Source organism: Megalobrama amblycephala, linkage group LG21 (assembly GCF_018812025.1).
Source record: "Megalobrama amblycephala isolate DHTTF-2021 linkage group LG21, ASM1881202v1, whole genome shotgun sequence".
NCBI classification, from domain to species: Eukaryota; Metazoa; Chordata; class Actinopteri; order Cypriniformes; family Xenocyprididae; genus Megalobrama; species Megalobrama amblycephala.
In genome coordinates, this window is record NC_063064.1 from 1,553,975 (window position 1) to 1,581,958 (window position 27,984).

At 35.0% G+C, this 27,984-nt stretch overlaps 3 protein-coding genes across 3 annotated transcripts; 2 read left to right on the forward strand and 1 right to left on the reverse strand.

The window, feature by feature from the left end:
• Positions 1-1,787: 1,787 nt before the first annotated feature.
• Positions 1,788-8,677, forward strand: prr13 (proline rich 13). The gene is made up of 5 exons (XM_048173036.1): positions 1,788-1,870; positions 1,955-2,075; positions 3,765-3,800; positions 4,957-5,330; positions 7,806-8,677. The coding sequence occupies exons 3-5, from the start codon at positions 3,785-3,787 to the stop codon at positions 7,851-7,853; spliced, it is 438 nt and encodes a 145-aa protein (XP_048028993.1). The 5' UTR covers positions 1,788-1,870; positions 1,955-2,075; positions 3,765-3,784; the 3' UTR covers positions 7,854-8,677.
• Positions 8,678-12,967: 4,290 nt separating this feature from the next.
• On the forward strand, positions 12,968-19,479 carry myg1 (myg1 exonuclease). Its single transcript, XM_048173371.1, has 7 exons — positions 12,968-13,198; positions 13,281-13,393; positions 15,940-16,099; positions 16,174-16,323; positions 16,511-16,633; positions 18,861-19,042; positions 19,238-19,479. The coding sequence occupies exons 1-7, from the start codon at positions 13,037-13,039 to the stop codon at positions 19,419-19,421; spliced, it is 1,074 nt and encodes a 357-aa protein (XP_048029328.1). The 5' UTR covers positions 12,968-13,036; the 3' UTR covers positions 19,422-19,479.
• A 3,622-nt stretch (positions 19,480-23,101) lies between these two features.
• LOC125257034 lies at positions 23,102-27,984 on the reverse strand. Its single transcript, XM_048173445.1, has 5 exons — positions 27,793-27,984; positions 25,826-25,954; positions 25,604-25,728; positions 23,440-24,078; positions 23,102-23,288 (listed from the first exon to the last, which is right to left on the reverse strand). The coding sequence occupies exons 1-5, from the start codon at positions 27,912-27,914 to the stop codon at positions 23,281-23,283; spliced, it is 1,023 nt and encodes a 340-aa protein (XP_048029402.1). The 5' UTR covers positions 27,915-27,984; the 3' UTR covers positions 23,102-23,280.

Consider the following 27,984-nt stretch of genomic DNA (forward strand, 5'->3'; position numbering starts at 1 on the left):
CAAAAAAAAACTCGTTAAATTTCGAGAAATAAGTCAAAATAAAATGTCGACTATAAACTCACTAAATTTTGAAAATAAAGTCATTTCAAGAAAAAACTTGTGCAATTTCAAGAAAAAAGTCAAAATAAAATGTTGACAATAAACTCGCTAAATTTTGAAAAAGTCGTTTCGAGAAAAAACTTTACATTTCAAGAAAAAAAGTCAAAATAAAATGTCGAGAATAAACAAGCATTCGATCAATGTCATATTCGTTCAATATTCGTTCGATCCTAGAGGACATGACAGAGTTGGATCATTTAATCAAGCTAGGCCTATATTTTAGGCTTTCTTTCAATAACAAAGAAATACAGCTTTAGCTACCTAATAATAAGAAGCATACGAACTTGCAAGCGGCTGGGTCTTTTTAGAAGAAAAAACAGTACACTACTCACAAGAAAACTGGACTTTCTAAAACACAACGTGAAAAACGCTTATTATTATAAGATCAAATTCTGTACACACCTTATTAATAACCCATACTATGTGCAGATAAGCATAATGATGAATAAGCCTACTCTTCTTGCGCTTGAACAAACAGAGTCCTCTAACAGCAATGAACACTGATTGAATGTGTTTATTGTCGACATTTTATTTTGACTTTTTTCTCAAAATTTAATGAGTTTTTTCTTGAAACACGACTTTATTTTCAAAATTTTGTGAGTTTATTGTCGACATTTTATTTTGACTTATTTCTCGAAATTTAACGATTTTTATCTTGAAACAACTTTATTTTCAAAATTTTGTGAGTTTATTGTCGACATTTTATTTTGACTTATTTCTCGAAATTTAACTTTTTTTTCTTGAAACGCGACTTTATTCTCAATTTAAAGAGTTTATTCTCGAACATTGTATTTCAACTTTTTTCTAGAAATTTTTGTTTAATCTCGCATTATATTGACTTTAATCTTGATATGGTTTAATTTTTTTATTACTTGAGATGTAATTTCACAATTGTGAGTTATAAAGTCAAATGCAAGATACAGAATTGCATCTTTTTTATATAAACTTGCAATTGCGAAAAAAGTCATAATTGCGAGTTTATATCCTCCAATTCTTTGAGTTTATTTCTCAGAATTGTGATTTTTATAACTCACAATTGTGAGTTTATCTCAAAAAAAAGTCTGAATAATTAAATATATGTCAAATATGAGATGACTCTCAGAATGTCTGAATGAAAAATGTGAATAAACTCAAAATTAATTACTGGATATAAACTCAAAGTTGCGAGGGAAAAAGTCAGAATTGCAAGTTTTTCTCAGAATTACAATTTTATAACTTACAATTCAGATTTTATAACTCAATTGTGAAAGAAAAGTCAGAATTGTGAAATATATATTTTTTTAATTATTATTCTGTGACAGAAACAAGCTTCCATACATCCCACTCCACTACATAATTAAACTGCAACAGTTGAGTATTTATACTTCTATGCCATTTTGAGTAAGTGCATAAGTAGGGGTGAATTCAGGTTGATTGGGACACTTTTTACCATTGAGATGTCTGGGAAAAAGTGTCCCATTCAACCTGAATTTACCCCTATGCAAAATGGTAACCACCAGATTTTCCTAAAACTCTTGAAAGGATAACTGGCTCCTCATGAAAGTCTTATGAATCGTATTTACATTTATTATCAATGTATTTACACACAGACAGGCACTGGATAACCACTGAAGAACCACTGCATATTAGATCACACAGTTGACACACACTTCTCATACAACAAAATATCAACCATCCCTAACTCTCCCACACAATAAGGCATGCTGTGTGAAATCCGATCTCTTCATCCGATCAGTCATCAGTCGGTTTACAGCAGGTGATTTATTATCAGGTGAGAGTTACTCTGCAAATGAATGTCAGAACACTTGCAGCAGTATAAACTCACATGACTGCCGCTGTTTGAACATTCAAATAGATCAGACACAGGTGAGATCGGTCAGAGTCCGCTCTCGGGTGACGTCACGCCGGTGATCGATGAGCTCGCGGAACGCGGAAGTGGGAGTCAGTCAGTGCATTAAAGTTTCCCGAGGAAGAAGGTATGTGGTCTAAACCTGATTATTATAGCGTTATTATGTGAAATACTAAACGCATGAAGTAGCCAGTCTTTAGGAAATCGGCTTGCAAATGCTAAAAGAAGGATTTATTAGATTATTAATTAATAATAAGCTGTTTCATGCCATTGTTTTCCAAAGCTTTTATGTGAACGGAGTTTGTGTTTTGGGCTTATTCTTGACTTCTGAGGTGCTGACAGTCTGTTTCAGTTCTTCTAGCACAGGTTTGGTTTAGTACAGACTCACAGCAGTATGAGGGAGAGAGAGTTGTTGTTGTTTGTCCAGGGCGTTTTCCAGCTATAACGTGCTGCTGTCCCGGATGTGGAAAACATGGATTGCGCAGTTTCAAGGAAGCAAAGGACTCATGTCTGATCTTATTGAAATTAAAGATGATTACGAAGTAACATCATATTTTTGAATGTATTTAATGATTAGAAATGTAGTTGAATTTAAACTTATTTTACATAGTTAAATAATGTAGAAAATGAATGTTTTGCCTCTTATTATTATTATTTCCCCTTTTGCTTTGCTGGTTTTTAAATTGGGTATGGATGTGCTGAAGTGAGATTATCAGGATTCCTTCTTATCGCAATGAATCTGCAATCAAACAAAAATGCAATCATTAATGTTTTAAATTCATGTTCCTCATAATCTTGAATCAGAATAACGACGTGTCTTCTCTGACGATGAGGGCGGGGCAACCTGTCACTCACATGAGATCCACCAATAGCAAACCACAACCATCCAATCAATTCCCCACAGACAGAATCAAGCCCCGCCCTACATTTGTTCTTGTTTGAGAAGCCATTTCATGCGTCTCAATGGGGAAGTAATTATAGTAACTTCCATATTATGCAGTGTAAAAGTAAGCCTGTTGACTGGACATACAATCCATAGTGACACCGAACAGCAGTTCCTCATGTGCTTTGCTTTGAGGCGTACATTTCATTCGCACTATAGTAAAGAGCTTCACATCAAACACAGACAACACCTGAGCTGCAAACAGTTCTGTATAAATAAGTGTGATCGTCTGACAGTGGACGGACCTCATCTGCATCTTAAGCTGTTTTAGGCAGCACTGAATGTAGTGTAAACAGCTATAATTAATCCATATTTGTAGTAAATATCAGTTCAGCACATATAACCGGTTTGAGGTGAGCAAAGTGAAAGTGGTAAATCTATACTTTAAAAATGCTGGGTTAAAAACAACCCAAGTTGGGTTGAAAATGGACAAACCCAGTGGTTAGGTTACATGTTTGCCCAACGTGTTGGGTAGTTTTATTTAACCCAACTCTTTTTTTAAAAATGACTATATGTCTGGCTTAAAATGAACCCAAAATAGGTTGGAAATTAAAAATCAGACACATAATTACTAGAGGCAACAATAATAATCAAAAGGTGAACATTCATTGATAAGCCATTTAATGTTTAATTATTATTCATTAAACTTATTAATACATGTTCATTTTTAGTCAAGCAGTACAGTAAATTTTAAATAATAGCTGGGTTAAATAAAACTACCCAGCAGGATGGGCAAACATTTAACCCAACCACTGGGTTTGTGCATTTTTAACCCAACTTGTGTTGTTTTTAACCCAGCATTTTTTCGAACACACTGTTCACTTCACATCCATACATTAAGCATTGAAGTCTGTGTTTTTTTATTTGTTGCAGATCAGTCGGAAGAGGCAAACATGTGGCCGAATCAAGGTGATTTTTGGTTTCATTTTTCACTGAATACATTCATTAATTTTCTCAACCCAACATTCATGTCTGTGTTGCACCTCAATCAGGGTCACATTTTTGCAGTTATTTAATAGAGAACTTGTTTTATAGCCAAAATGAGTGAAAGAAGAGAGACAAAACAAGTTGACAATGCCTTGAAATGGTCCCATAATACTGTCATAATGCATAATATAATAAATAATCATTAGTGAAACAAGGTGATTTTGTGTACATACAGCGATTAGCAGGATTCCTGTAGAGGTGCCTGCTTTACATAAAACAGAGTTTTGTATTAAAGACCATATTATGCTCTTTCTGAAACTCTTGATGTTGTTTTTGTGCTCTACTAGAGCAGGTTTTCCTGCTTGAATGTTGATTATTTTCCTCATATTCTCCATTGTTGCAGCTCCTCTCTTCCCAGTCTGTCAGTAACGCTCTGTTTAGTTCCTGTCTCTATGAAGCCCCTCCTTCTGAAAAGCACAATGTGCTCTGATTGGTCGGCTGGAGCAGTGTGTTGTGATTGGTGTTTGGGAAATGTCCCGCCCCTTACCATAACCGCCAGTTTCAACACACTACTAACTAACTCAACCAGGCCCCGCCCCTTTATTCTGCGTATGAATTATTTAAATGAGGAATATTGTGACGTGTTCAAAGTTTTTGTTTAATTATATATGATAAAGAATTTTGGTTGGCGTTCAGGGTCGCCACTTGATCTTCAACATTAAATCTGGGCAAAACTAGTTGATACTAAATGCATAAAGAGACCGTTAAAGAAACGGTTCAGGCAAAAAATTAAAATGTTATTGTTGTTTTTTTGTTTACTTGCATCACTGTTTTACCGTAGAGTATTTTCTCTCTTCCGTAAAACACAATATTGTAAGTAGAAAGTCAGTTCTGCATGCAGTGAAAGTGGATGGTGATGTTAAATGCCAGTTCAGTGCAGTGCAGAGACACGTTGACTACCGTTACAATACTTTTTGTCTCTTTTTGAGCTTATCATTTAAAATCATCCATTATCATTGTATGATCAAACCTTCCTAGGGACATTCTCCGGCTGTTTCATGAAAAATTCATCATGTATCGACTGTCAATACTCACACACCCTTTTTTCATCTCATATGTGCCATGCTGCGATATGCAGGACCTCCGTTTCAGCAGCCCAATCCTGCCTTTCCTTCACCTCCAAACCCTGCATATCCAGGCATGCCCATGCCATCATGCCCACCTGGACAGAACCCTGCCTATCCGCCCGGCATGAACCAGCCCACCACCATCCCGTACATGACCCCAAATCAACACCCTTTCCCTCCCGGTGTGCCCGGTGTGCCCGGCCCGCATGGCCCGACCGGCCCGTATCCTGGAGCAGGGCATCCTTGCCCCGTCCCACATTTTGGAGGCCAGCCGGCAGGAATGCATGTACCTGGTCATAAGAAACACAAAAAGATGAAGAAGATGAAGAAAGGGCATAAAGCTCATAAAGCTAACAAGGAACATAAACATATGAAACATGGCAAGGTAAGAAGCTGAATGTTCAGTGGACATGAGTTACGTGACTTTTGAGTAGACAAAAGTTTGATTGCACCTGGAGTTTGATTGCTATATCCTCATATCTGATGAGCATGTGAACACAATGGCCAATCAGAGGTGTTTATGAATCCGCCCAACAGCGCTCAAAGCGCCACATTTTTAACATTTCTGTACCGACTTGGTATCGCGGTCAGTACTTTTGACAACGCTACTTCTGAGGCAGTGTAAGGGTTTAATGATCTACAGCAAAACAGAGCGCGCTTTGGAGCAAACTAAACAAATATTTAATAAATGCAACAGCAGTTTCTTGCTAGAAATAATATCAGAAGTGTAAAATACACAAACTGACCACGAACCGCAACTTTGGATTTAGGGTTAGTTCACCCAAAAATGAAAATGTATCTTCGGAACACAAATTAAGATATTTTTGATGAAATCCAAGAGCTTTCAGTCCATCCATTGGGATTCATGCAATTTACACATTCAAGGTCCAGACCGATAGGAAAAACATAAAGTAATCCATGTGACTCCAGTGGTTTAACCTCAGTTTTGAGAAGCGACACAAGTGCTTTGTTTGCACAAATACATAATTTACCACTTTATTTAAAGCTGCAGTCCGTAGCTTTTTTTGGTTAAATTTTCCAAAATCAATTATTGAGCAAGTGCATAACCAGCCAGTGTTCAAAACTATCTCCTTACCTTAGCTCGATTCACAACGGTAAGCTTGTAATAATGTTTTCTAATTCAGGTGGTACTCGAGCATGCTGCTGTTCGTGTTCGTGTCATTACGTCACGTCTGTTTATATAAAGAAGGAGCTTAGTAGCTATATCATGTGAGGATGCTGCAGGTGGCGGATCATTTATAGCCTTTTCTCACAGCAGCTGCAACAATTAAACTTATAATTTTGATGGCGGTTTGTAATCCAGAAAGATCCAAATGACAATCATCAGTGACAACTGGAGATTCACCCGTAGTCAAAAGCAAAAGACATCAGACTGTGGAGTGGCTACAGAAATTGAAATCTACAGGTAACGCTAATATACACTAAATGCATATAGACACGCAATGCTGATGTTGTTAACATTAACAATTTGAGGAAAAAGTATAACAATAATAATAATTTGCATGGTTTGATGTGATCTGAGGTAAGCGATCGTTAGATTTAATCATCATTGGCAGCGCGATTTATTGTAATGCTTTTTTTCTCAGTTGGTCAGAACAAAAGTGGCAGATTTGTGACATTTTCCGGTGGAAATTCTTATTTTGGTCATACTTCCAAGACGTAGAATCTGTGATTCTGAAGTACAGTATCCACACCGGTGCGGAAACATTAGATTAATCCACACTGAGGAGTCGAGCCGATGCACAAACCACGTAAAGATGATAATTCCACAAATAACTGCAATTGCAGGTTTCAAACAGAGATGACGACAAAGAGGCAAAACTTACGGACTGCAGCTTTAAGAAAATATTGACCTGCAATCCAGTAGGGAGAGCACCATGACATATGCGTGTTGTGTTGACTCAAGAACGGAAGTTTTTAAGTGGATGCGCTTTGGATAATATTATTTTGTAAATAGTGAGGTAAATTATGTATTTATTTTTTTGTGCAAACAAAGCACTTCATAAAATTGAGGTTAATCCACTGGAGTCACATGGATTACTTTAATGATGTCTTTACTATTGTTTTGGACCTTGAATGTCTAAATTGCATTGTTCCCAATGGATGGATTGAAAGCTCTCAGATTTCATCAAAAATATCTTGTGTTCTGAAGATGAACGAAGGTCTTATGGGTGTGTAACGACATGAGGGTGAGTAATAAATGACAGAATTTTTATTTTTGGGTGAACTAACCCTTTAAATGCCTTCCTAACTTGGAATGCATCCTCCAAAAGCAGCATTTTTAAGCTTTCGGACGCAGCCATTATCACACCTGTCACTCATGTGATAACTAATAATTGCAATAATTTTGCAAAAAATATAATTAAATGACCACAAATTGAGCTATAGCCTTTATATACATATATATATACATTCAAAAGTTTGGGGTCACTAAGATTTCTTTTATTTATTTATTTTACTTTTATTCATCAAGGATGCATTAAATTGCTCAAAAGTGACTGTAAAGGCATTTATAATGTTACAGAAATATATATTTCAAATTGACGCTCAACTTTCTATTCATCAAAGAATCCTGAAAAATTATCCGTTTCCACAAACATGAACTGTTTTCAGCATTGATAATAATCATAAATGTTTATTGAGCAGCAGATCAGCATATTAGAATGATTTCTGAATGATCATGTGACACTGAAGACTGGAGTAATCTGTCACTTTATTATTCAAACAGCCGGTGTGTTGAAACGTATTGAACACAAATCCTCATGAAAGGTTGTTAGTTGGTTGCAGTGATGCTGAATTGCTCGTCGTCTGAAACTCTTCTTGTTTTGTGGTGTTTCAGCACTCGTCCAGCAGCAGTAGCAGCAGCAGCAGCAGCGATTCTGACTGAAGATGAGCACCAAAACCTCGTACATGCACTGATATACAACTTATTCGCCTCTTTTCTTAATGAATGTCTAATTTCTCAGTGTCAGGGCAAACATCAGTTAAAATGCCCAGCAGCAATAAAATAGATAATCACATGAAGTGTTAAATATACCTACATGTTTCTGTGAGTCTGAATGCTTTTCTTAATCAGCTACTTTGACAAGGAGAAAAACGTTTCACTCCAAAGTACAAAATATGTAAATCACACAATGCTTCCATGCATGAAACTGCAACTGTTTATTCAAATGTGAAATGTGACTGACCATCTGTCCTTGTGAAGAGAAGTCTCATCGGTAACCAAATCTTCTGACATTCAGCATGTTTTAATTATAACCTTTTACTGACAAATTTGTGAACAATTATACTGACATTTTCCTCCAAAACTGTAATCAAAAAAGCTCATTTACTTTATCTATCAAAGTTACTTTAAAGTAAATTGATTTCGTTTATTTAGAAAAAAAGGGGGTTTTGTAATACTTTCACTCAAGTATGGTTTTGCCTGGGTATATTTAATTTTTAACTAAGATTTTTGAAACAACACTCATCGTTTAATGCATCTTTGTACTTTTCACTAGCCTAAGCAATAAATACATGTTGATCAAAGTTGATCAGGAATTTCTGAAGCTGAAGTTGGTCTTGTTGTTAACGTATACATGAGTTAAGTGATGCATTTCGAACTGTAAACTCTCTAAAGTGTGCTGAGAAATCATTGTTGAACTCAGCTGCATAACTCCTGTTAATAATGAGGAACTGGTATTTTTTCAATAAATAATATATTAAGAGAAATCTTGGAGCACCCACCAGTTTTATTTGTTTTTGTGTGCTAATGTCTTTTAATAAGAGAATGCAATTACTCTGTCAACAAGTCATCAGATTTAGCAGCATCACTGTGAACGTGAAGAGACTGTAGATCAGCGCTGGGCAGCTCCGCTTCCGAAGATCACGCTTATCAAGGTCTTCAGGATTACTAAAAAACTTCAGGACCCAGTTGTTCAAAAGTAATTGATCAAATTGGATCAAATCTTGAAAATGTGTTGTTCCAAAAAAAAAAAAAAAAAAAAGAATAAATAATAATAATAATTCTGAAATTGGATTCATGTGTTGTTCCGAACTTTTTTGTAAGATTGGGACACTTTTGATCCAAAAAATCAGGATTATCCTCACCCCATCAGAAGGGTGGATTTTTGGAAGAAAAAATGTTATAAAACTTTACTGGTCAAAAAATACAACATTTATATTATGTAATATACACTCACATTTATATTTTTATTTTGCTCTTGATTAGTAAAGCAGAAGTAGACATACTTAAGCCTTTCGGTACAGTAAAGTAAAAAAGATTTTGGCAACATAAAATAATCAATATCCACCAAAAATAATATATATATATTTATTTATTTAATAAATATTTATTTTTAAAATCACTGTATATAAACTACACTGGCACAATAATCAGAGATGAAGCAGTTACAAGTAGTTTCTGAATAATTTAATCCTTTATTGCATGTTTATTTGTTTGTTTTTGTTCATATGAGGGGCTACGGAAACCCTAAAGGGACATGAGATGGGTGGAAAAAATTAATTTTAAAGCTTTAGCGTTCTCTCGCAAATGTTTTGTGTTCTCTCAAGAAACTTTGCATTCACTCATTCTTTGCAAATAAATATGGAAGCTCGTTTCCGCCACTGAATAAAAAAATAATAAAAAAGGTCATTAATTGCGACTTTTTATCTCACAGTTCTGACTTTTTCGAGATTTAAACTCGCAATTGCGTCTTATAAAGTAAGAATTGTGAGATATAAACTCGCATTTCTGACTTTTTCTCTCAGAATTGCGAACATACTTCCCTAATATATAGTTGTGAGCAAGTTACCACCTTCATTAATAATTATAACTAAATTATGTGGTGAAATTGTGTCAAGCTTAACGACTCAACCCTGTTACATCAATTAAAGATAGAAAACTATTACGTGTGAAAATTATCTTTGTTATTTCAACATTATTCATGATCTCTTAATATAATGCATGCCATGCGCTCTCCATTTATTCACTAGATTTAGAGCAGTGGCCAAAAAATCTCAACCCTGTCACACCTACATTTTTATTATTATTGTTTTTGTTAAGTTTATGAAGATGAGATTTTATGTAACTTTTGTATCTGCAATTACTGAATTAGTGTGAGGAACTTCTGATTAATAGGAAAATGTTGATATAAACTCGCATTTCTGACTTTTTTTCTCAGAATTGCGAACATACTTCCCTAATATATAGTTGGCGAAAGACAGTATGCGACAAAAGATGTCTGAATTCACAGTAAAAACAGTAGGAAAAAGTAGCCGGATGATACGACTTCTGTCGAGATTCTGAAGTGTGCATTTGATGGATACTTTACTATCCCATGAGGCCACGGGAGAGGACTTTTTTTTTTTTTTTTTTTACGGGAGAGGACTTTTGAATGCCAGTGAAGCAACACAACTGATGCTTGTAGGTCACATGACAATGACAACATGGCGAGTGTACGTCTGGTGTCACAAATCGGGTCTCTATCAAATATAAGTAAATGAATAAGTACACAATATTAATTTAAAATAAGTATAGATGGATCACATTCATATTTTCAAAATAGTCCAGAAAGATGCGATTTCGGATGCAGCTATTGCTTTGTGAAGCTTCGAAACTTTTGTGAATCATTTGTTTTGAACCAGTGATTCGCGCATATCAAACTCCCAAAGTCACGTGATTTCAGTAAACTAGGGTTTGTTATGTTATACATTTCGAAATTTCAGCGGTAATAGATTACACTATCAATAAAACATTTGCAACTGGTTTGTGAAAAAGTTTTCCAGCAGGGGTCAGCAGTATCGAGCGATTCCATTCTAAACATTGAATCATTTGTGAAGCTATTGGTTCAATTGATTCAAAGTTTTTTTCTAAAAGCGTAATTTCTCCCATCACTACTCGAGTAACAGAGTTACCTGGCTCTAGTGACCCCAATAAATACAATATATATAGTGTAAATTATTTAAATAACACACATACACACACACAGGATAAGTGTCATTCCACCAGTACGAGTCCTTCTGACCTTTTTCAGTGTATTTTATCTGTTGGGTCACCAAAATATATTTTTAAAAGATATTTGTATTAATTGAAATGTCTCCTTTAATAATGTTTAAAAACATGACATACATTTTATCTTCATATTAGAAATGATTTAGTTTTTTTCAGTTGACACCACTTATTTTGTCACGTCTCTCAAGGCCTTCTATGAAAGTGTTCTTGGGATATGAATAATAAAATGAGGAAAAAGTCCATTCATTTTGCCATTCCCATAAATATCCATCTGTGCTTTTTTAATGTTTTTTTCTAAGTAAATTCATGATTATTCATTAAAATCACATCATTTAGTTCCGTACCTCAGTAACGCCTCAACCCCGTTACACAAACCATAATGAACTGATACTTATGTGACATCATTAATAGGAAGTGACATCATAGAAGTCTTCTGAACAACATTGTGAGCAAGTTACCACCTTCTTTAATAATTATAACTAAATTATGTTGTGAAATTGTGTTTGTCGAGCTTAACGACTCAACCCCGTTACATCAATTAAAGATAGAAAACTATTACGTGTGAAAATTATCTTTGTTATTTCAACATTATTCATGATCTCTTAATATAATGCATGCCATGCGCTCTCCATTTATTCACTAGATTTAGGGCAGTGACCAAAAAATCTCAACCCCGTCACACCTACGTTTTTATTATTATTATTTTGGTAACACTTTACAATAAGGTTCATTAGTTAAACATTGTTAATGTATTAACTTACATGAACTAACCATGAGCAATATACATTTGTTACTGTATTTACTAATCTTCGTTAATGTTAGTTAATGAAATTACAGTTGTTCATTGTTTGTTCATGTTAGTTCACAGTGCATTAACTAATGTTTACAAGATTTTAATAATGTATTAGTAAATGTTGAAATTAACATTAACAAAGATTAATAAATGCTGTATAAGTGCAGTTCATTATTAGTTCATGTTAACTAATGTAGTTAACTAATGTTAACTAATAAACCTTATTGTAAAGTGTTACCATTATTTTTGTTAAGTTCATGAAAAAGTAATTTAAAATTAGTTGAATTCTTTCTGAAATGTTCAGAGCAATCATAAGAAAATCAAAAATGATGAATTTGCTGTCACAAAAAGTGCCAATTTCAGGCTTTAGTAGCAAAAGTGTGAGATTTTATGTAACTTTTATATCTGCAATTACTGAATTAGTGTGAGGGACATCTGATTAATAGGAAATAATGACCATAATAATGAGGATTTGATGCCTGAGATGGGAAAATATGTTTTTCTGGAAGTTAAATATGTCATTAATGTGTTCAGAAAAGTAATACATTTTGGTAAAAAAAAAAAAATATATATATATATATATATATATATATATATATATATATATATATATATATATATATATATAAAGAAATCTAAGTAATAAAGATAAGTTTCTTCCAAACAGAAATAATTGTACACTTATTCCTCAGTTGTAATTATACCAAATTATTTTGGTCTTTTTGACTTGTTTTACAAGTTTGTCACTATAACTGATGTAATGGTCTTGTTTATGGATTGTGATACTGGTTTATTGGGAATGGATAATATAGTTAAACTTCTTACTCTATTAGGGAAATATCATATACATAAAGCAAAATGTATATCGACTGTACCAAATAGTAGACTATTTTCCACTGATTTGAAGATTTTTTATGACTCTCTAACATCAATACAGAACAATCAAAAAGCTGTTAAGACTGTTGAAAAAGATAATAGAATAATAAAACATGATTAATAAGTAATTAAAGTAATAGAAACATGATTGATTTGTGATATAAGATACAGAATTTTGACAGTCTTTGTATTCCCCTACTGTTGTTTCAATTAAAAAAAAAAAAAAAAAAAAAAAAAAAAAGAAAGGAATGAAAAATGTTGCTTTGGCAACTGGCTGAATTAAAAAAAAAAAAAAGAAAAAGAAAAAAAAAGATAAGTTTCTTCCGACGCTCCACACGCCTGTCCAGTTGGGGGCAGTAATGCTGTTTAAAATACCCCTATAGGAAGGCGAAGAAGAAGTTGTTTCTTGATGAACGCGCTCCGCTGGACTGTCAGGAGAGCCGCTACTCACGTGTTTATCAATAAAGACTATCTGATGATGAAGAAGATGCGGATCGGGACTCATAACGGCACCTTTCACTGTGATGAAGTTCTGGCGTGTTTCTTTCTGCGACAGCTGCCAGAGTACAAGGTGCTTTAACACGAAACACACACGAGTCTGACTGCATCCAGCCTCAGCCTGTTGTTTGATTCTGCACTGCTTCCTTCATCAGGACGCGGAGATCCTCCGCAGCAGAGACGCGTCTGTCCTGAGCGAGTGTGATGTTGTGGTGGATGTTGGAGGAGAGTTTGATCCCAGCCGTCAGCGATACGATCATCATCAAAGGTACCTTTCTTTCTTTCTTTCTTTCTTTAGGAAACAGTCATAGAAAAGTCATGGATATTTTATATTTCATTATATATATATATATATATATATATATATATATATATATATATACACACTGTATATATGCTTAAAGGTGCAATATGTAATATTTTCTGTCCGCTAGAGGCCTATTCAAACCAAAGGCTTAAAAGGGTTAGTTCACCCAAAAATGAAAATAATGTCATTTATTATTCACCCTCATGTCGTTCCACACCTGTAAGACCTTCGTTAATCTTCAGAACACAAATTAAGATATTTTTGATGAAATCCGATGGCACAGTGAGGCCTGCATAGCCAGCAATGACATTTCCTCTCTCAAGATCCATTAATGTACTAAAAACATATTTAAATCAGTTCATGTGAGTACAGTGGTTCAATATTAATATTATAAAGCCATGAGAATATTTTTGGTGCGCCAAAAAAAACAAAATAACGACTTATTTAGTGATGGCCGATTTCAAAACACTGCTTCAGGAAGCTTCAAGCGTTATGAATCAGTGTGTCGAATCAGCTGTTCGGAGCGCCAAAGTCACGTGATTTCAGCCATTGGCAGTTTGACACGCAATCCGAATCATGATTCAACACAAAAGATTCATAACGCTCCGAAGCTTACTGTAGTATGAAGCAGAGCAGGAGCGAGTGTTGTGGAGCTGAACGAGGAGCTGGAGCGATTGATCAACACACGCCTCACGAGCAGCGGGACTTTTATTATGACACAGTCGCCGGCGCCGCTGCCGCTTTTCCGGTCATGAGTATGAGGTAACGCAGCTCTGTTTATCATATTAGATACATTTGAGAGTGTTGAAATTAGGGCTGGGTACTGACACAATTTTCACGATTCGATTCGATTACTATTCACATGCTTTTGATTCAATATCGATTATTTTGGATGTAGTATTTCAGTTCAGTTTCAGTATTACAGCACATGGCAAATTTTCTAGAGGAAAAAAATCAACTAATGCTGTAAACTACACATGAGAGTCAGTTGGTACCACTATAATAATATTGAAGGTTAAATTAACTTATTTATAAACAAACACTTAAATGATGTTACACACAATGATGTTTATTATAAATAAAGTTTAGACTTACACAATCATATTTCTACTCCATTTAATTTTTTTTTTAAATATAAACATTTAAATCGCGCTGTCAACAGATTTATTCAAACATGCATTAAATATTGAAGAACATTAAAAATGATAATGAATATGTAACGGTGCATTGCTATATTTATCAGAATGTTGCTTTCTAGAGTTCACTTTCTATCTGACTAATGAGTTTATGGTCACTGAATATGTTTTTCTGAGGTAAATGTGACGTTACGTGACATTGTTCACAAGCTGTTTTATTGACGTCTTTCCGAGTTTGAAACACTGATTGAGCGTTTACACGAGACATGATACGGATTTCAGTAAGTTGTACTGTATATTTTAACATACCTTCAGATGTTCATGCATGTTTATTTCACGCTGTAACTGGTATTAAAGCGGAGGAGAGGATGATCACATGCTTCTCTTTAACTAAAGCGATCTGTCACGCCACGTTAAACAGCGAATAAACAGTATTTATTTTTTGAATCTCATAATAAGATGGACGTCATTTGAAATCTGAGACTTTGCTTCATATCAAAAGTAACAAAGCACAAAGATTGTTGTGATTTATTGGATGGGAGGAGCTACATATTCTGCTCATTCATCAACTGAAAACAGACTAGACTAATCGATTCTTGGGATTTAAGAATCGATATTGGAATCAATTAAAATCGAGAAATCAATTTTTTTTTTTTACCCAGCCCTAGTTGAAAATGATGTTATAGCGTTACTCTGTGCGTTCGCTCGCGGCTGCTGTGAGACACTGTTACACACTGCAGTGAGATAGATCGATTTTACAATATCATATTAAATGCTGGATGATTGTGTTGATAAATGACATGCAATTAATTTTAAAACGTATTGTATGATGGAGAAAATGCTGTATTACTGTAACTAAAAATAAAGCTGCATCTGATTATGCTATGTTAGCTACTTCACAAAATAGTGTTTTTCTCTGAGGCGTGGTAAAGCATGGTACTCGCAAAACATCAAGAAAATTAGATTTAAACAATAAGACTAAACGTGTTGAGCTATATAACAATAATTAGTTTTCTGTCTATAAATATATCAAAACAGTTGTTCCCTTGTCTATTAAATCATGTAAATATTAAAGGTGTTTCCATGGTTTCTACAAAATAAACCGGAAACCGAGGGTAACGCGGGTATGACGCCATTGACAGGCGACTCCTCACACGTCCCGGAGCCTTGGTTAAAATTGCAGTTTTCTCACGATTTACAAATAGTTGGAAACATTTGGGATATTGTAAGTACTCAAGTGAACAAAATATACAACACTGGCCTAGTGGTTTTTGGATATTTTACTGCAAAAATCTTACATATTGCACCTTTAAGAAACATTGAATTGGAAGTGAAAAGGAAAGAAAATAAGAAAATTATTTCTTTTTACAGATCTTTTGCGGAAAGTTTCCATAGCTTGTGTCCAGAGAAGCCATGGGTGACGAAGTTGAGCTCGGCAGGTTTGATTTACCTTCATTTCGGCAAACGAGTTCTTGCCCAGCTGACGCAGCTGAAGGAGGACGACACGCGGCTGGAGGTCCTTTATGACAAGGTCAGTTTAACCCAAATGCTTTAAAGCAGAACACAGATGCTCCAGTGTCCGACACCCGAAGTCTTTTGTTTCAGATGTATGAGAACTTTGTGGAGGAAGTGGACGCAGTGGATAATGGGATCTGTCAGTGTGACGGAGAGGCGCGTTACTCCATCACCACCACCCTCAGCGCTCGCGTCGGCCATCTCAACCCGCACTGGAACAGCAAAGACCAGAACACTGAGGTTTACTGAAAGCACACATGCGTTTTTAACACATATTCTGGTGATTTTTGCTGTTCTTCTACACTGAAATCACTACTAAACATACTCCATACAAACTCCAGACTGATGCATGAAGTTTAAATGAATATCATACATTTTTATGATCATATAAGAATATCACTTGACATTAAAACCTTTTACATCATAGGAGGGTTTCCATAAAGCCCTGGCTCTTGTAGGAGCTGAGTTCCAGGACCGTTTGGATTACTACATGAACGCCTGGCTCCCGGCGAGAGAGATCGTGCAACAAGCTGTTCAGACGAGATATAAGGTAATCAATATCTGTGCGTTTTCAAGCTGGAGGATATGATGTGATTCTCTGATGCACGATGGCTTTATCTGGCCTGTTTTGCAAGAGTATTACATACTGAAACTAAGATCGTTTTAATCGCTGCTTCAGCACAAGCACAGGTCTCTTGCAGACATCAGATGTGCTAATAAAAAGATGATAGACAAAAGAATAAGAATCATAATACAAAAGTATCAAGACTTTGAAAGAGTGGTCAAGATTATATGCTTATTTTTGTAATTCCACAATGTGAAACTAGTGTCACAGTAACTACATACTTCACCTTTCAAGTTGACAACTAAAATGCTTCTACTGTGTTAAAAATAAATAAACGACCCAACAGACTTAAAGGATTAGTTCACTTTCAAATAAAATTTTCCTGATAATTTACTCACCCCCATGTCATCCAAGATGTTCATGTCTTTCTTTCTTCAGTGGAAAAGAAATGAAGGTTTTTGATGAAAACATTCCAGGATTTTTCTCCATATAGTGGTCTTCAATGGCCTCCAAACGGTTGAAGGTCAAAATTACAGTTTCAGTGCAGCTTCAAAGAGCTTTAAACGATACCAGACGAGGAATAAGAGTCTAATCTAGAGAAACCATCGCTCATTTTTGAAGAAAATACAGTATATGCTTTATATAAACAAATGATCGCCTTCCAAGTGCGTCCACTTTCTGTATTCTTCAAAAAGTTTACGCTGTATGTCCTATCCCTTCCCTATTCAACTTACGGAAAAAATGTAACTGACGATGCGTTCGTTCCGTAAGTAGAATAGGGAAGGGATAGGACATTTTTGAAGAATATGAAAGTGTGGTTTTGGCACTTATAAGGCGATCATTTGTGTTTATAAAGCAAATACATTTAAATTTTTTTCAAAAATGGCCGATGGTTTCTCTAGATAAGACTCTTATTCCTCGTCTGGGATCATGTAGAGCTCTTTGAAGCTGCACTGAAACTGACATTTGGACCTTCAACCCGTTGAACCCCAGTGAAGTCCACTATATGGAGAAAAATCCTGGAATGTTTTCCTCAAAAACCTTCATTTCTTTTCCACTGAAGAAAGAAAAAGACATAAACATCTTGGATGACATGGGGGTAAGTGTTGTCACGATACCAAAATGTTGACTTCGATACGATACCCAACTTAAATATCACGATACCGATACTTAAACGATACTATGGCAAAAACCTAAAACAGCAGGAAAAGTAAATAAATAACATATGACATATTTCTTCACCAGTGTGCAGGCTGATAATTTTGGATTTGAGCTTCATTGCCGTGAAGTTAGAGTTAGATTTAATATAATTTTTAATGTTTATTATTTTCATGCTCAATAAAATTGTAAATTATTTGCTGTTATGCTTATTTATACATTTAGGTGTTTTTGACAGTAAGATTATTGTAAAAATTATATTACTGTAAATAATTAGAGCAATGTTATTAAAGCATAAATTGGTTTAAAATAACTGTATATACCCTTCACATATTTATGTGTTTTTAAATTAATTTTATTTTTGCAACCAGATATCACATATTAAACTTAGACTCAATAATAACCTCAGGTCTGCTTGCACGAGTAAAATAAATAAAAAACACTCATTTAATGTTTGAGAGCATAATGCTGGTATCACATTCACCATCCTGTCGCTCTTTAAATTCTTTGTACAAATCGGGACATTTGTCGACAAGATGCTTTTGACTCCCTTCGCTTGCGTTATTTTGAAACATCTTTTGCAGATGGGCTTTGTGGTGTCCGTGGGCTTGCCCTGGCTGTCGGCAATGTAAGCAAAATAATGCCATATTTCGCTTCGTGCATCTGCTTTCTCAACAATTTGTGGACGGTCTGCAAGAGCACCTGTATATGCAACCATACCTCTCGTTTCGTCACAATAAAAGCCGTTGCGCAGTTGAGAGGAATAAACACGCACTCAATGTGCCTTAGAAGCAGCGCGCTGCACGCACACTGCCCCCTGCTGTCGCACATTAGGAAATACAGCTGGCACTCAAAGTATCGGTACTAATAAAATTAAGATCCGGACCATTTTTAAAAGCAGGGTATCGCGATACCTTTCTAGTACCGGTATATCGTGCAACACTACATGGGGGTAAGTAAATTATCAGGAAACTTTTTTTTGAAAGTGAACTAATCCTTTAAAGTTTCTGAAACAAACCCCAAGACTGTCATCGGTCGTGTTGTTCCCGTGCAGGTGGATCCGAGCGGGGAGATCGTGGTGCTGGCTCAGGGTGGTTGTCCTTGGAAAGAGCATCTGTTTGCCCTGGAGAAGGAGATGAAGGTGGATGTGCCCATTAAGTTTGTGCTGTACACGGATCAAAACGGCCACTGGAGAGTCCAGTGTGTCCCGGCGGGACTGAACACCTTTCAGAACAGGTGTGGCATTTCCTGTCATCTTGAAACGCTTTCATACTGAGACACTCAGCTTGTGTTGTTCTTCAAGAGTAGATTTGTAGAGTGTAATTACTGAAGGCTTCATGGCTGATTTATTGTGTTCACTCTTACTGGTTATAAATCAGTATTTGCATTGAATGTAATGTGATTTCTGCTGATCATGTGATGTGTCTCTAGGTTGAGTATTTTGGAGGAATGGCGAGGTGTCCGGGACGAAGCGCTGTCCGAGCTGAGTGGAATTCCCGACTGCATCTTCGTTCATGCCAGTGGCTTCATTGGGGGGAACAAGACGCAGGAGGGCGCTCTGGAAATGGCCAAAAGAACGCTTCAAACGGCACCCAAACCTTTACACAGCAACTGACACGTACCTGTAATTCACCTGCTCTCATGAAAACTAATAAATAATTTTCTTGTTTGTATTCATTATTGTGGATTATTCACAGGATTTATTATGTGAATGAATTTTACATCACAGTCAGTGAAAAAATGCAGTCTAGACATTTACAGTAATCTGTGACTGAGAGTTTATACAGATAATAAAGATACTGACCTTGTTCTTGTCCTAAAAAATGAACCGTTTGGACACAGCAGTGGGCAAAAGTACAGAAGAGGATTAGGGCCAAGCAATAATAAAAAAATAAAACCATCTCAAGATTAAGGTTGTTAAATTTCGAGAAAAAAGTCGAGATAAAATGTTGAGAATAAAGTCATTAAATTATGAGAAAAAAGTCATTAAATTACGAGAACAAATTCGTTAAAATATGAGAAAAATGTCATTAAATTTCGAGAAAAAAGTCGAGATAATATGTTGAGAATAGTCATTAAATTATGAGAAAAAAGTCATTAAATTATGAGAACAAATTCGTTAAATTATGAGAAAAAAGTCGAGATAAAATGTTGAGAATAAACTCGTTAAATTACGAGAAAAAAGTTGTTAAATTACGAGAACAAATTCGTTAAAATATGAGAAAAATGTCATTAAATTTCGAGAAAAAAGTCGAGATAAAACGTTGAGAATAAAGTCATTAAATTATGAGAAAAAAGTCATTAAATTACGAGAAAAAAAGTCGTTAAATTACGAGAACAAATTCGTTAAAATATGAGAAAAATGTCATTAAATTATGAGAAAAAAGTCGAGATAAAATGTTGAGAATAAACTCGTTAAATTACGAGAAAAAAGTTGTTAAATTACGAGAACAAATTCGTTAAAATATGAGAAAAATGTCATTAAATTTCGAGAAAAAAGTCGAGATAAAACGTTGAGAATAAAGTCATTAAATTATGAGAAAAAAGTCATTAAATTACGAGAAAAAAAGTCGTTAAATTACGAGAACAAATTCGTTAAAATATGAGAAAAATGTCATTAAATTATGAGAAAAAAGTCGAGATAAAATGTTGAGAATAAACTCGTTAAATTACGAGAAAAAAGTTGTTAAATTACGAGAACAAATTCGTTAAAATATGAGAAAAATGTCATTAAATTTCGAGAAAAAAGTCGAGATAAAACGTTGAGAATAAAGTCATTAAATTATGAGAAAAAAGTCATTAAATTACGAGAAAAAAAGTCGTTAAATTACGAGAACAAATTCGTTAAAATATGAGAAAAATGTCATTAAATTATGAGAAAAAAGTCGAGATAAAATGTTGAGAATAAACTCGTTAAATTACGAGAAAAAAGTTGTTAAATTACGAGAACAAATTCGTTAAAATATGAGAAAAATGTCATTAAATTTCGAGAAAAAAGTCGAGATAAAACGTTGAGAATAAAGTCATTAAATTATGAGAAAAAAGTCATTAAATTACGAGAAAAAAAGTCGTTAAATTACGAGAACAAATTCGTTAAAATATGAGAAAAATGTCATTAAATTATGAGAAAAAAGTCGAGATAAAATGTTGAGAATAAACTCGTTAAATTACGAGAAAAAAGTTGTTAAATTACGAGAACAAATTCGTTAAAATATGAGAAAAATGTCATTAAATTTCGAGAAAAAAGTCGAGATAAAACGTTGAGAATAAAGTCATTAAATTACGAGAACAAATTCGTTAAATTACGAGAAAAAAAGTCGTTAAATTACGAGAACAAATTCGTTAAAATATGAGAAAAATGTCATTAAATTTCGAGAAAAAAGTCGAGATAAAATGTTGAGAATAAAGTCATTAAATTATGAGAAAAAAGTCATTAAATTACGAGAAAAAAGTCGTTAAATTATGAGAACAAATTCATTAAATTATGAGAAAAAAATCGAGATAAAATGTTGAGAATAAACTCGTTAAATTACGAGAAAAAAGTTGTTAAATTACGAGAACAAATTCGTTAAAAAATGAGAAAAATGTCATTAAATTTCGAGAAAAAAGTCATTAAATTACAAGAACAAATTCGTTAAATTAGTAATTTTCTCGTAATTTAATGATTTTATTCTCATAATTTAATGAGTTTATGAAGAATGGAGAATGAAACACTAAACTTGGTCAAGGGGTTTGCCTTTTTTGCCAAATAATTTTGTCAGATAATTTACAGGAAAAATTGGTTATTAATATTTCATTGGTTATTGGTTGATAGCCTGGCCAAAAGTGATGTCTCACAATTTGGCATGGTTCATTGCATTACTATCAGAAATAAAATGGTCAACTCCAAGCACAACTATGCAATATGCTTACAAAATCTTTCAAAATAAAGGGTTAATTTTCCATAACGCCTGGCCACTACTGTAATAATTGATCATTTTTACTCCCTGAAACCTGAAAGAATGACTTGTGTAGCTAAAAATTACTCTTAAACATAGCCTTTGTGCTGGGCGGTGTAGCAAAATGCTCAATTCTTACTGTTTTCACTGTGTCCTGGTTTTGTTTATTGGCCAGTGTACTTTTTCTGGCTCTTCTGAGTATCAGACACATTTGGACGTACACACTTTTGACTTTTCCCTGTTGCAGAGAGTCGAAGTACTGCAGGTATAGAAATCTAAGCAGTTTGGTTTGGATGGCAAGTTTTGGTGCTGTTTTACTTTTGTTGTCCCATGTACAATTGAAGAACTTATATTGGCAATAAGTGAAAGACAATGGAAGGTTCCAGCGTCCAGCTACATTTTCGCCATTTTGGAGTGAAAGCGACTGCAGTCCACTATCTTTTTGTTGTCGCTATGGCAATATCATATTAAAGCAGACACCCAACCTGAATGATGAGAACAGAATAATGTACAATCACTAGTGATCATCAAATCCTTTTAACAGATTATTTTACAGACTTTGCATTAAAGTCTTCCACTTTTATTCACCAAACACTTGCTCTCTAGAAACCTTGTCCGTTTGGGTTGAAATTCTTTAAAATTCAAGTATTAGCACACTGAATTAAAGGAACACTCCACTTTTTTTGAAAATAGGCTAATTTTCCAACTCTCCTAGAGTTAAACGGTTGAGTTTTACCGTTTTCAAATCCATTCAGCCGATCTCTGGGTCTGGCGGTACCACTTTTAGCATAGTTCATTGAATCTGATTAGACCGTTAGCATCTCGCTCAAAAATGACCAAAGAGTTTCAATATATTTCCTATTTAAAACTTGACTCTTCTGTAGTTACATCGTGTACTAAGACTGACGGAAAATGAAGTTTTATCATTGGGTCTGCTGCACTCATGGCAAAGCTCCTTGATTATTACGCCAGAATGAGAGTATAGTTCCTAGTCATATCGGCCTAGAAAATCACAACTTTTCATTTTCCGTCAGTCTTAGTACACGATGTAACTACAGAAGAGTCAAGTTTTAAATAGGAAAAATATCGAAACTCTTTGGTCATTTTTGAGCGAGATGCTAACGGTCTAATCAGATTCAATGAACTATGCTAAGCTATGCTAAAAGTGCTACCGCCAGACCCGGAGATCGGCTGAATGGATTCAAAAACGGTAAAACTCAACTGTTAAACTCTAGGGGAGTTGGAAAATGAGCCTATTTTCAAAAAAAGGAGTGTTCCTTTAACACCACCATATGAAATTAAATTATGAACATGCATCAGAAAAACTGGGAATGTTGGACAATACGAATATAACAGCTTGACAGTAAACAGTTTTTGCATTTTAATGTTTGTTAAAGAGATAAAACAAACAAAAAACACAGCCACTGTGTCCAAAAAATGGCAATTACAGCATAAAAGACACAGCAATGCATCTCAGCAGGTCCAGGACACGTTTTGATAGGACACCCTCAGGGATGTTGACTTCAGACTCCAGCATCATTGTTCTGGAAAAACAAAACATTTACCTAATGATACATACTGTATGTCACAAATAAAACTAGACGTATTTATGACAATATTGATTAAGATGCAGGCTTATTTGTAGATGGTTGCATTGTTTATCCACTCTTTTAATCCTTTAATTTTCCCACTTACCATGATCATCAGAACTAAAAGAAGATACTTGTTGGGAATCAAACTGATCATCTAGTATACAGTCCATTGGCTTCTCGACCTGCTCAGCTTCCGCATTAGCAGTGACTGGTGGAACTGCACCAGACTTCACAAGCTTCTGCAGTGTGCGGACAGATGGCATAAAAAACACTTTCAACAGCAGCGAGTAACATCTTGGACTGGCATGTAGCAGAGACAAGAAGAAAGCTTTGTCCTGAGTGCTCCACCGAAAACCACGAGCCTTCCGCTGAGACGCACGTATCTGTGTGCTCACAAAAGCATATGCTTTGGCTGGTAAGAGTTTCTTCAACTGCTCCATCACGAACGCCTTATTCATACCGGCATTCACGGTCTTCCTCAGCGGGGTCATTTTCCTCATTTTCGCCTTCAGTTTGCACACCTGTGCACTCAGATTCCTAATCTTCAACTTCAGGGCACGTTCCTTCTCAGAAGGTTCAACGGCTGTTGGCAACAGTGGTGTCAGTGGCATCGAAGGTCCTGCTACAGGAGCATCAGGTGAGGTAACAGCTGTCGGTGGGTGAACAACTGAATCAGGGGGTTGTTGAACACTGTCTGCAGTGGATGAGACCACATTTGCCAGGCAAACTATTTTTTTTTGGCCTGTAAAACAAACACAAATTAAAAAAATTATTAACTAAAATCACATTACAGCAAAACAACAAGATGTTACCTTCGCTTAAGACCATAAGACTGTCACTCTAAAATGGATAATGTGATTGACACTCTAAAAGAAATCTAGAGTGACTAAAAATAGCACGTAACTTTGCATTATTTTGTGCAGATATAATTTGTAATATTATGTTTATTTTGTATATGGGTCAATAATGTGTCGGGTCATTTTTTTTGTCCAAAGGCGTTAATAATAATAATAATAATAATAACAAAGATATGACATCCAAAGTATACAAGATTGTACAACTAGATCTCTTTTATTGAATCCAAAAGTGTTTAATTATATTTTAAAAATTTTAATAATTTTGAAGTGTCAAAAGGTCATTCGGTTTAACCGTCCAAAGTCCAATACAGCCATTTAATTTGTGATTAAAATATCTTAAAATGTAATAAATGTATTTTTTTTTTTTCTGGCATGATTTTATAACATCATATATAAACATAGTGCAAAATGATATTAAAATTATATGTAGAAGTCGTTGCTTTGTTATGAGCAAAAATAAATTTTATTGATGTCATTCAGAGTAACCAATATAAAGGGACCATTTTGGATCAAGTCATGCGGTCAGTATCATGTGACAGGATGTGACATCATTCAGGCACCTGCAAAGGACCACATGGTCATGAAGCAAAGTAACTAACTCTCTCTTAACTATTTGATAAATTCATGTTTTCTCTTGATCATACGCATGTCCCGAAACATCAGGTCATTCGGTGCAACCGCTATAAAACATGGAAAATGTTGTAATATTTTAAAAACTTGTACTAAATATAAAATGTTTGATTGTCCTTTTGCTAGATATCAGCCTGTTAGCATTGTCTGAAAATATCATAATTCGGTAAAACTGAAATTTTGGTTAAACCGAATGACTTTTTTGGTGACAAATTTTGTCTATCTTGTAAAAAATGACAAAAGCAGTGTTAACTGATTATAAAAACCACATAATCTCATTGTTAACACTTAATAAAACTTCAAAATTAATTAAAGCTCCATTATGTTTTTTTACACTTATTCCCATATATCTGATTAATCTTATATAGGATGCTTCTTTTTTTTTATTTGCCGTTTTCAGTGCATTGTTAGAGGAAGAGCATGTCAAGTATATTCTGACAAGCACGCATCTGAGTGACACGTTTTATTAGTCGTATTTCATTATTAAATAAGTCATTTAAATGATCAATCACATCAACTCATTTTATAATCCTATAGCCTTTTATTTAAACTATAAACCCTTCTCATTCATTTGGTGAGGAACATGCAACAGCAAATCTGCACACCCTGTCATGCCGTTGGCTATATGCCACTGTAGTAGACGCATATTGCAGGCTATATTAAGGCTAGCGATTAATCAATTAATTGATCATTGATTTAAATGACAATCGATCATGGAAATTTTTTAAATTGACATCTCTAATCTCAAAGTATCCCTATATTTAACTATATTTATCTTACGTTTCTTTAGTGGTAACTTCTGATGTGTCTTTGATCGCTTTCTCCTTAACCTCAAGTCCAATGGGAGTGGTGGGTCTGGATCTTTAACCATTGTGGGCACTGCATTCCATTTCAATCCCGCATGGCTAAAAGGTAATGAGAAAGACAGATACAGTACCATCTTCAGGATTTTTCTAAAGGCAATTTCAATTTTATAGTGATATTTTTCCAGCATATACTTACACATCACATGCTCTCTTAAACTGGCTAGAGTGAAAATGTGCACTGCACACCCTGTAGTTTTGATTGAGCTGCAGAGGGCTTATCCCCAACAAAGATGCATTCCTGAGATGAAGCACCCACCTGGCACACCTGAAAAAGACAGTATTGTATGCATGTATTTATTCATTTAAAGGGTTAGTTCACCCAAAAATGAAAATAATGTCATTTATGTCTGTGCCGTTCCACACCTGTAAGACCTTCGTTCATCTTCAGAACACAAATTAAGATATTTTTGTTGAAATCCGATGGCTCAGTGAGGCCTGCATAGCCAGCAATGACATTTCCTCTCTCAAGATCCATTAATGTACTAAAAACATATTTAAATCAGTTCATGTGAGTACAGTGGTTCAATATTAATATTATAAAGCCACGAGAATATTTTTGGTGCGCCAAAAAAAACAAAATAACGACTTAGGCTACGTTCACACTGCAGGCTGAAACGACCCAATTCCGATTTTTTTGCCCCTATGCGACCTGTATCTGATCTTTTCATGACAGTCTGAACGACACAGATCCGATCTTTTCAAATGTGACCCAGGCCACTTGGGTATGTGGTCCTGAATCCGATACGTATCCGATCTTTTGAAATGCGACCTCCGTCTGAACGGCCAGGCCACATGTATCCGACCCGTACGTCATTGATACGCTACAAACGTCATAATTGTGCGTTGAAGTAGGCGGGAACGAGAAGATAAACAACAACCATGGCGGACGATTGTAATTGTGCTGGCTCCGTTGGGAAAATAACTTTAATATTGCAAAAAGAGCTCCGCTGTTGACTACACTGTTGTTGACATCCATGTTTAACGTTAGCTACTTCCGCAAACAACGAGTGACGTCGTTGACCGTTGCGTACTCTTCTGCGCATGCGGGTCACTTCTAGGTCATTTCACGTTCACACAGGAGATCACAAAAGGTCGCATTTAATTGAAAATGTGAATGGCCTTGCAAAAAAATCGAATTTTTTCAAAAATCGGAATTGAGCATTAAGCCCTGCAGTGTGAACGTAGCCTTATTTAGTGATGGCCGATTTCAAAACATTGCTTCAGGAAGCTTTGGAGCGTTATGAATCTTTTGTGTCGAATCATGAATCGGATCGCGTGTCAAACCGCCAAACTGCTGAAATCATGTGACTTTGGCGCTCCGAACCGCTGATTCGACACAAAAGATTCATAACGCGTTATTTTGTTTTTTTTTGCCGCACCAAAAATATTCTCATGGCTTTATAATATTAATATTGAACCACTGTACTCACATGAACTGATTTAAATATGTTTTTAGTACATTAATGGATCTTGAGAGAGGAAATGTCATTGCTGGCTATGCAGGCCTCACTGAGCCATCGGATTTCATCAAAAATATCTTAATTTGTGTTCTGAAGATGAATGAAGGTCTTACGGGTGTGGAACGGCATGAGGGTGAATAATAAATGACAGAATTTTCATTTTTGGGTGAACTAACCCTACATGACAATTTCAATACTAAATGAACAAAAAAATAATAAAAAAATATATACATTTAAACAATAAAATAAAAGTATTAAGTGATAACTCATTAGGCTTATTCTCATATAACTTGAGACAGGGAAGTTCAAGGATTTCATTAATATTATATTTCTCTCTACATTAAGTATGAAGGGTAAGAATGAAGTGATGAGTTCATCTAATGATATAATAACCTCAGACAGTTTCCTATGAGACAAATAACATACAAAATAAGTTATCAATGAAATAAATGAATTAAATAAGTCGATTCTAACTTAGTAGCACATTCATATAAATCATTATTATGGATTCTATGGTTAGGACCTGCAGTTCATAAAATGAATAAAGACTAAAAAATAGTTAAATTGGCAGTTGCATAAGATAGCGCTAGCATAAATCCCACTTCAAAACACGCAATATTTCTACACTTTTGTGAATAATTACCTGTCAGGGTCTTTGGGAAAACGATGGAAGGCAACCTCTGTAGTGCTACACTGATAGTTTTTGCAGTGTATTGCCGAACATTGCGTTCGTTTATTCCACTTTGCCTTCTCTTTCGTTGTCATTTTGTTTGCTTTTGTGATTCTGTGCTGTTATCCAGTTAGCATTTCACTCCAAAATGGCGGCCGCGACTAT

Coding starts and splice junctions, on each gene's coding strand:
- prr13 (XM_048173036.1), top strand. Junction 5,331..7,805: donor AACATATGAAACATGGCAAG/GTAAGAAGCTGA, acceptor GTGGTGTTTCAG/CACTCGTCCAGCAGCAGTAG.
- myg1 (XM_048173371.1), top strand. CDS start 13,037: ATGAACGCGCTCCGCTGGACTGTCAGGAGAGCCGCTACTCACGTGTTT. Junction 13,394..15,939: donor CGATACGATCATCATCAAAG/GTACCTTTCTTT, acceptor TTCTTTTTACAG/ATCTTTTGCGGAAAGTTTCC. Junction 16,100..16,173: donor TGGAGGTCCTTTATGACAAG/GTCAGTTTAACC, acceptor CTTTTGTTTCAG/ATGTATGAGAACTTTGTGGA.
- LOC125257034 (XM_048173445.1), bottom strand. CDS start 27,914: ATGACAACGAAAGAGAAGGCAAAGTGGAATAAACGAACGCAATGTTCG. Junction 25,955..27,792: donor TTTCCCAAAGACCCTGACAG/GTAATTATTCAC, acceptor TGTCTTTTTCAG/GTGTGCCAGGTGGGTGCTTC. Junction 25,729..25,825: donor TTTAAGAGAGCATGTGATGT/GTAAGTATATGC, acceptor ATTACCTTTTAG/CCATGCGGGATTGAAATGGA.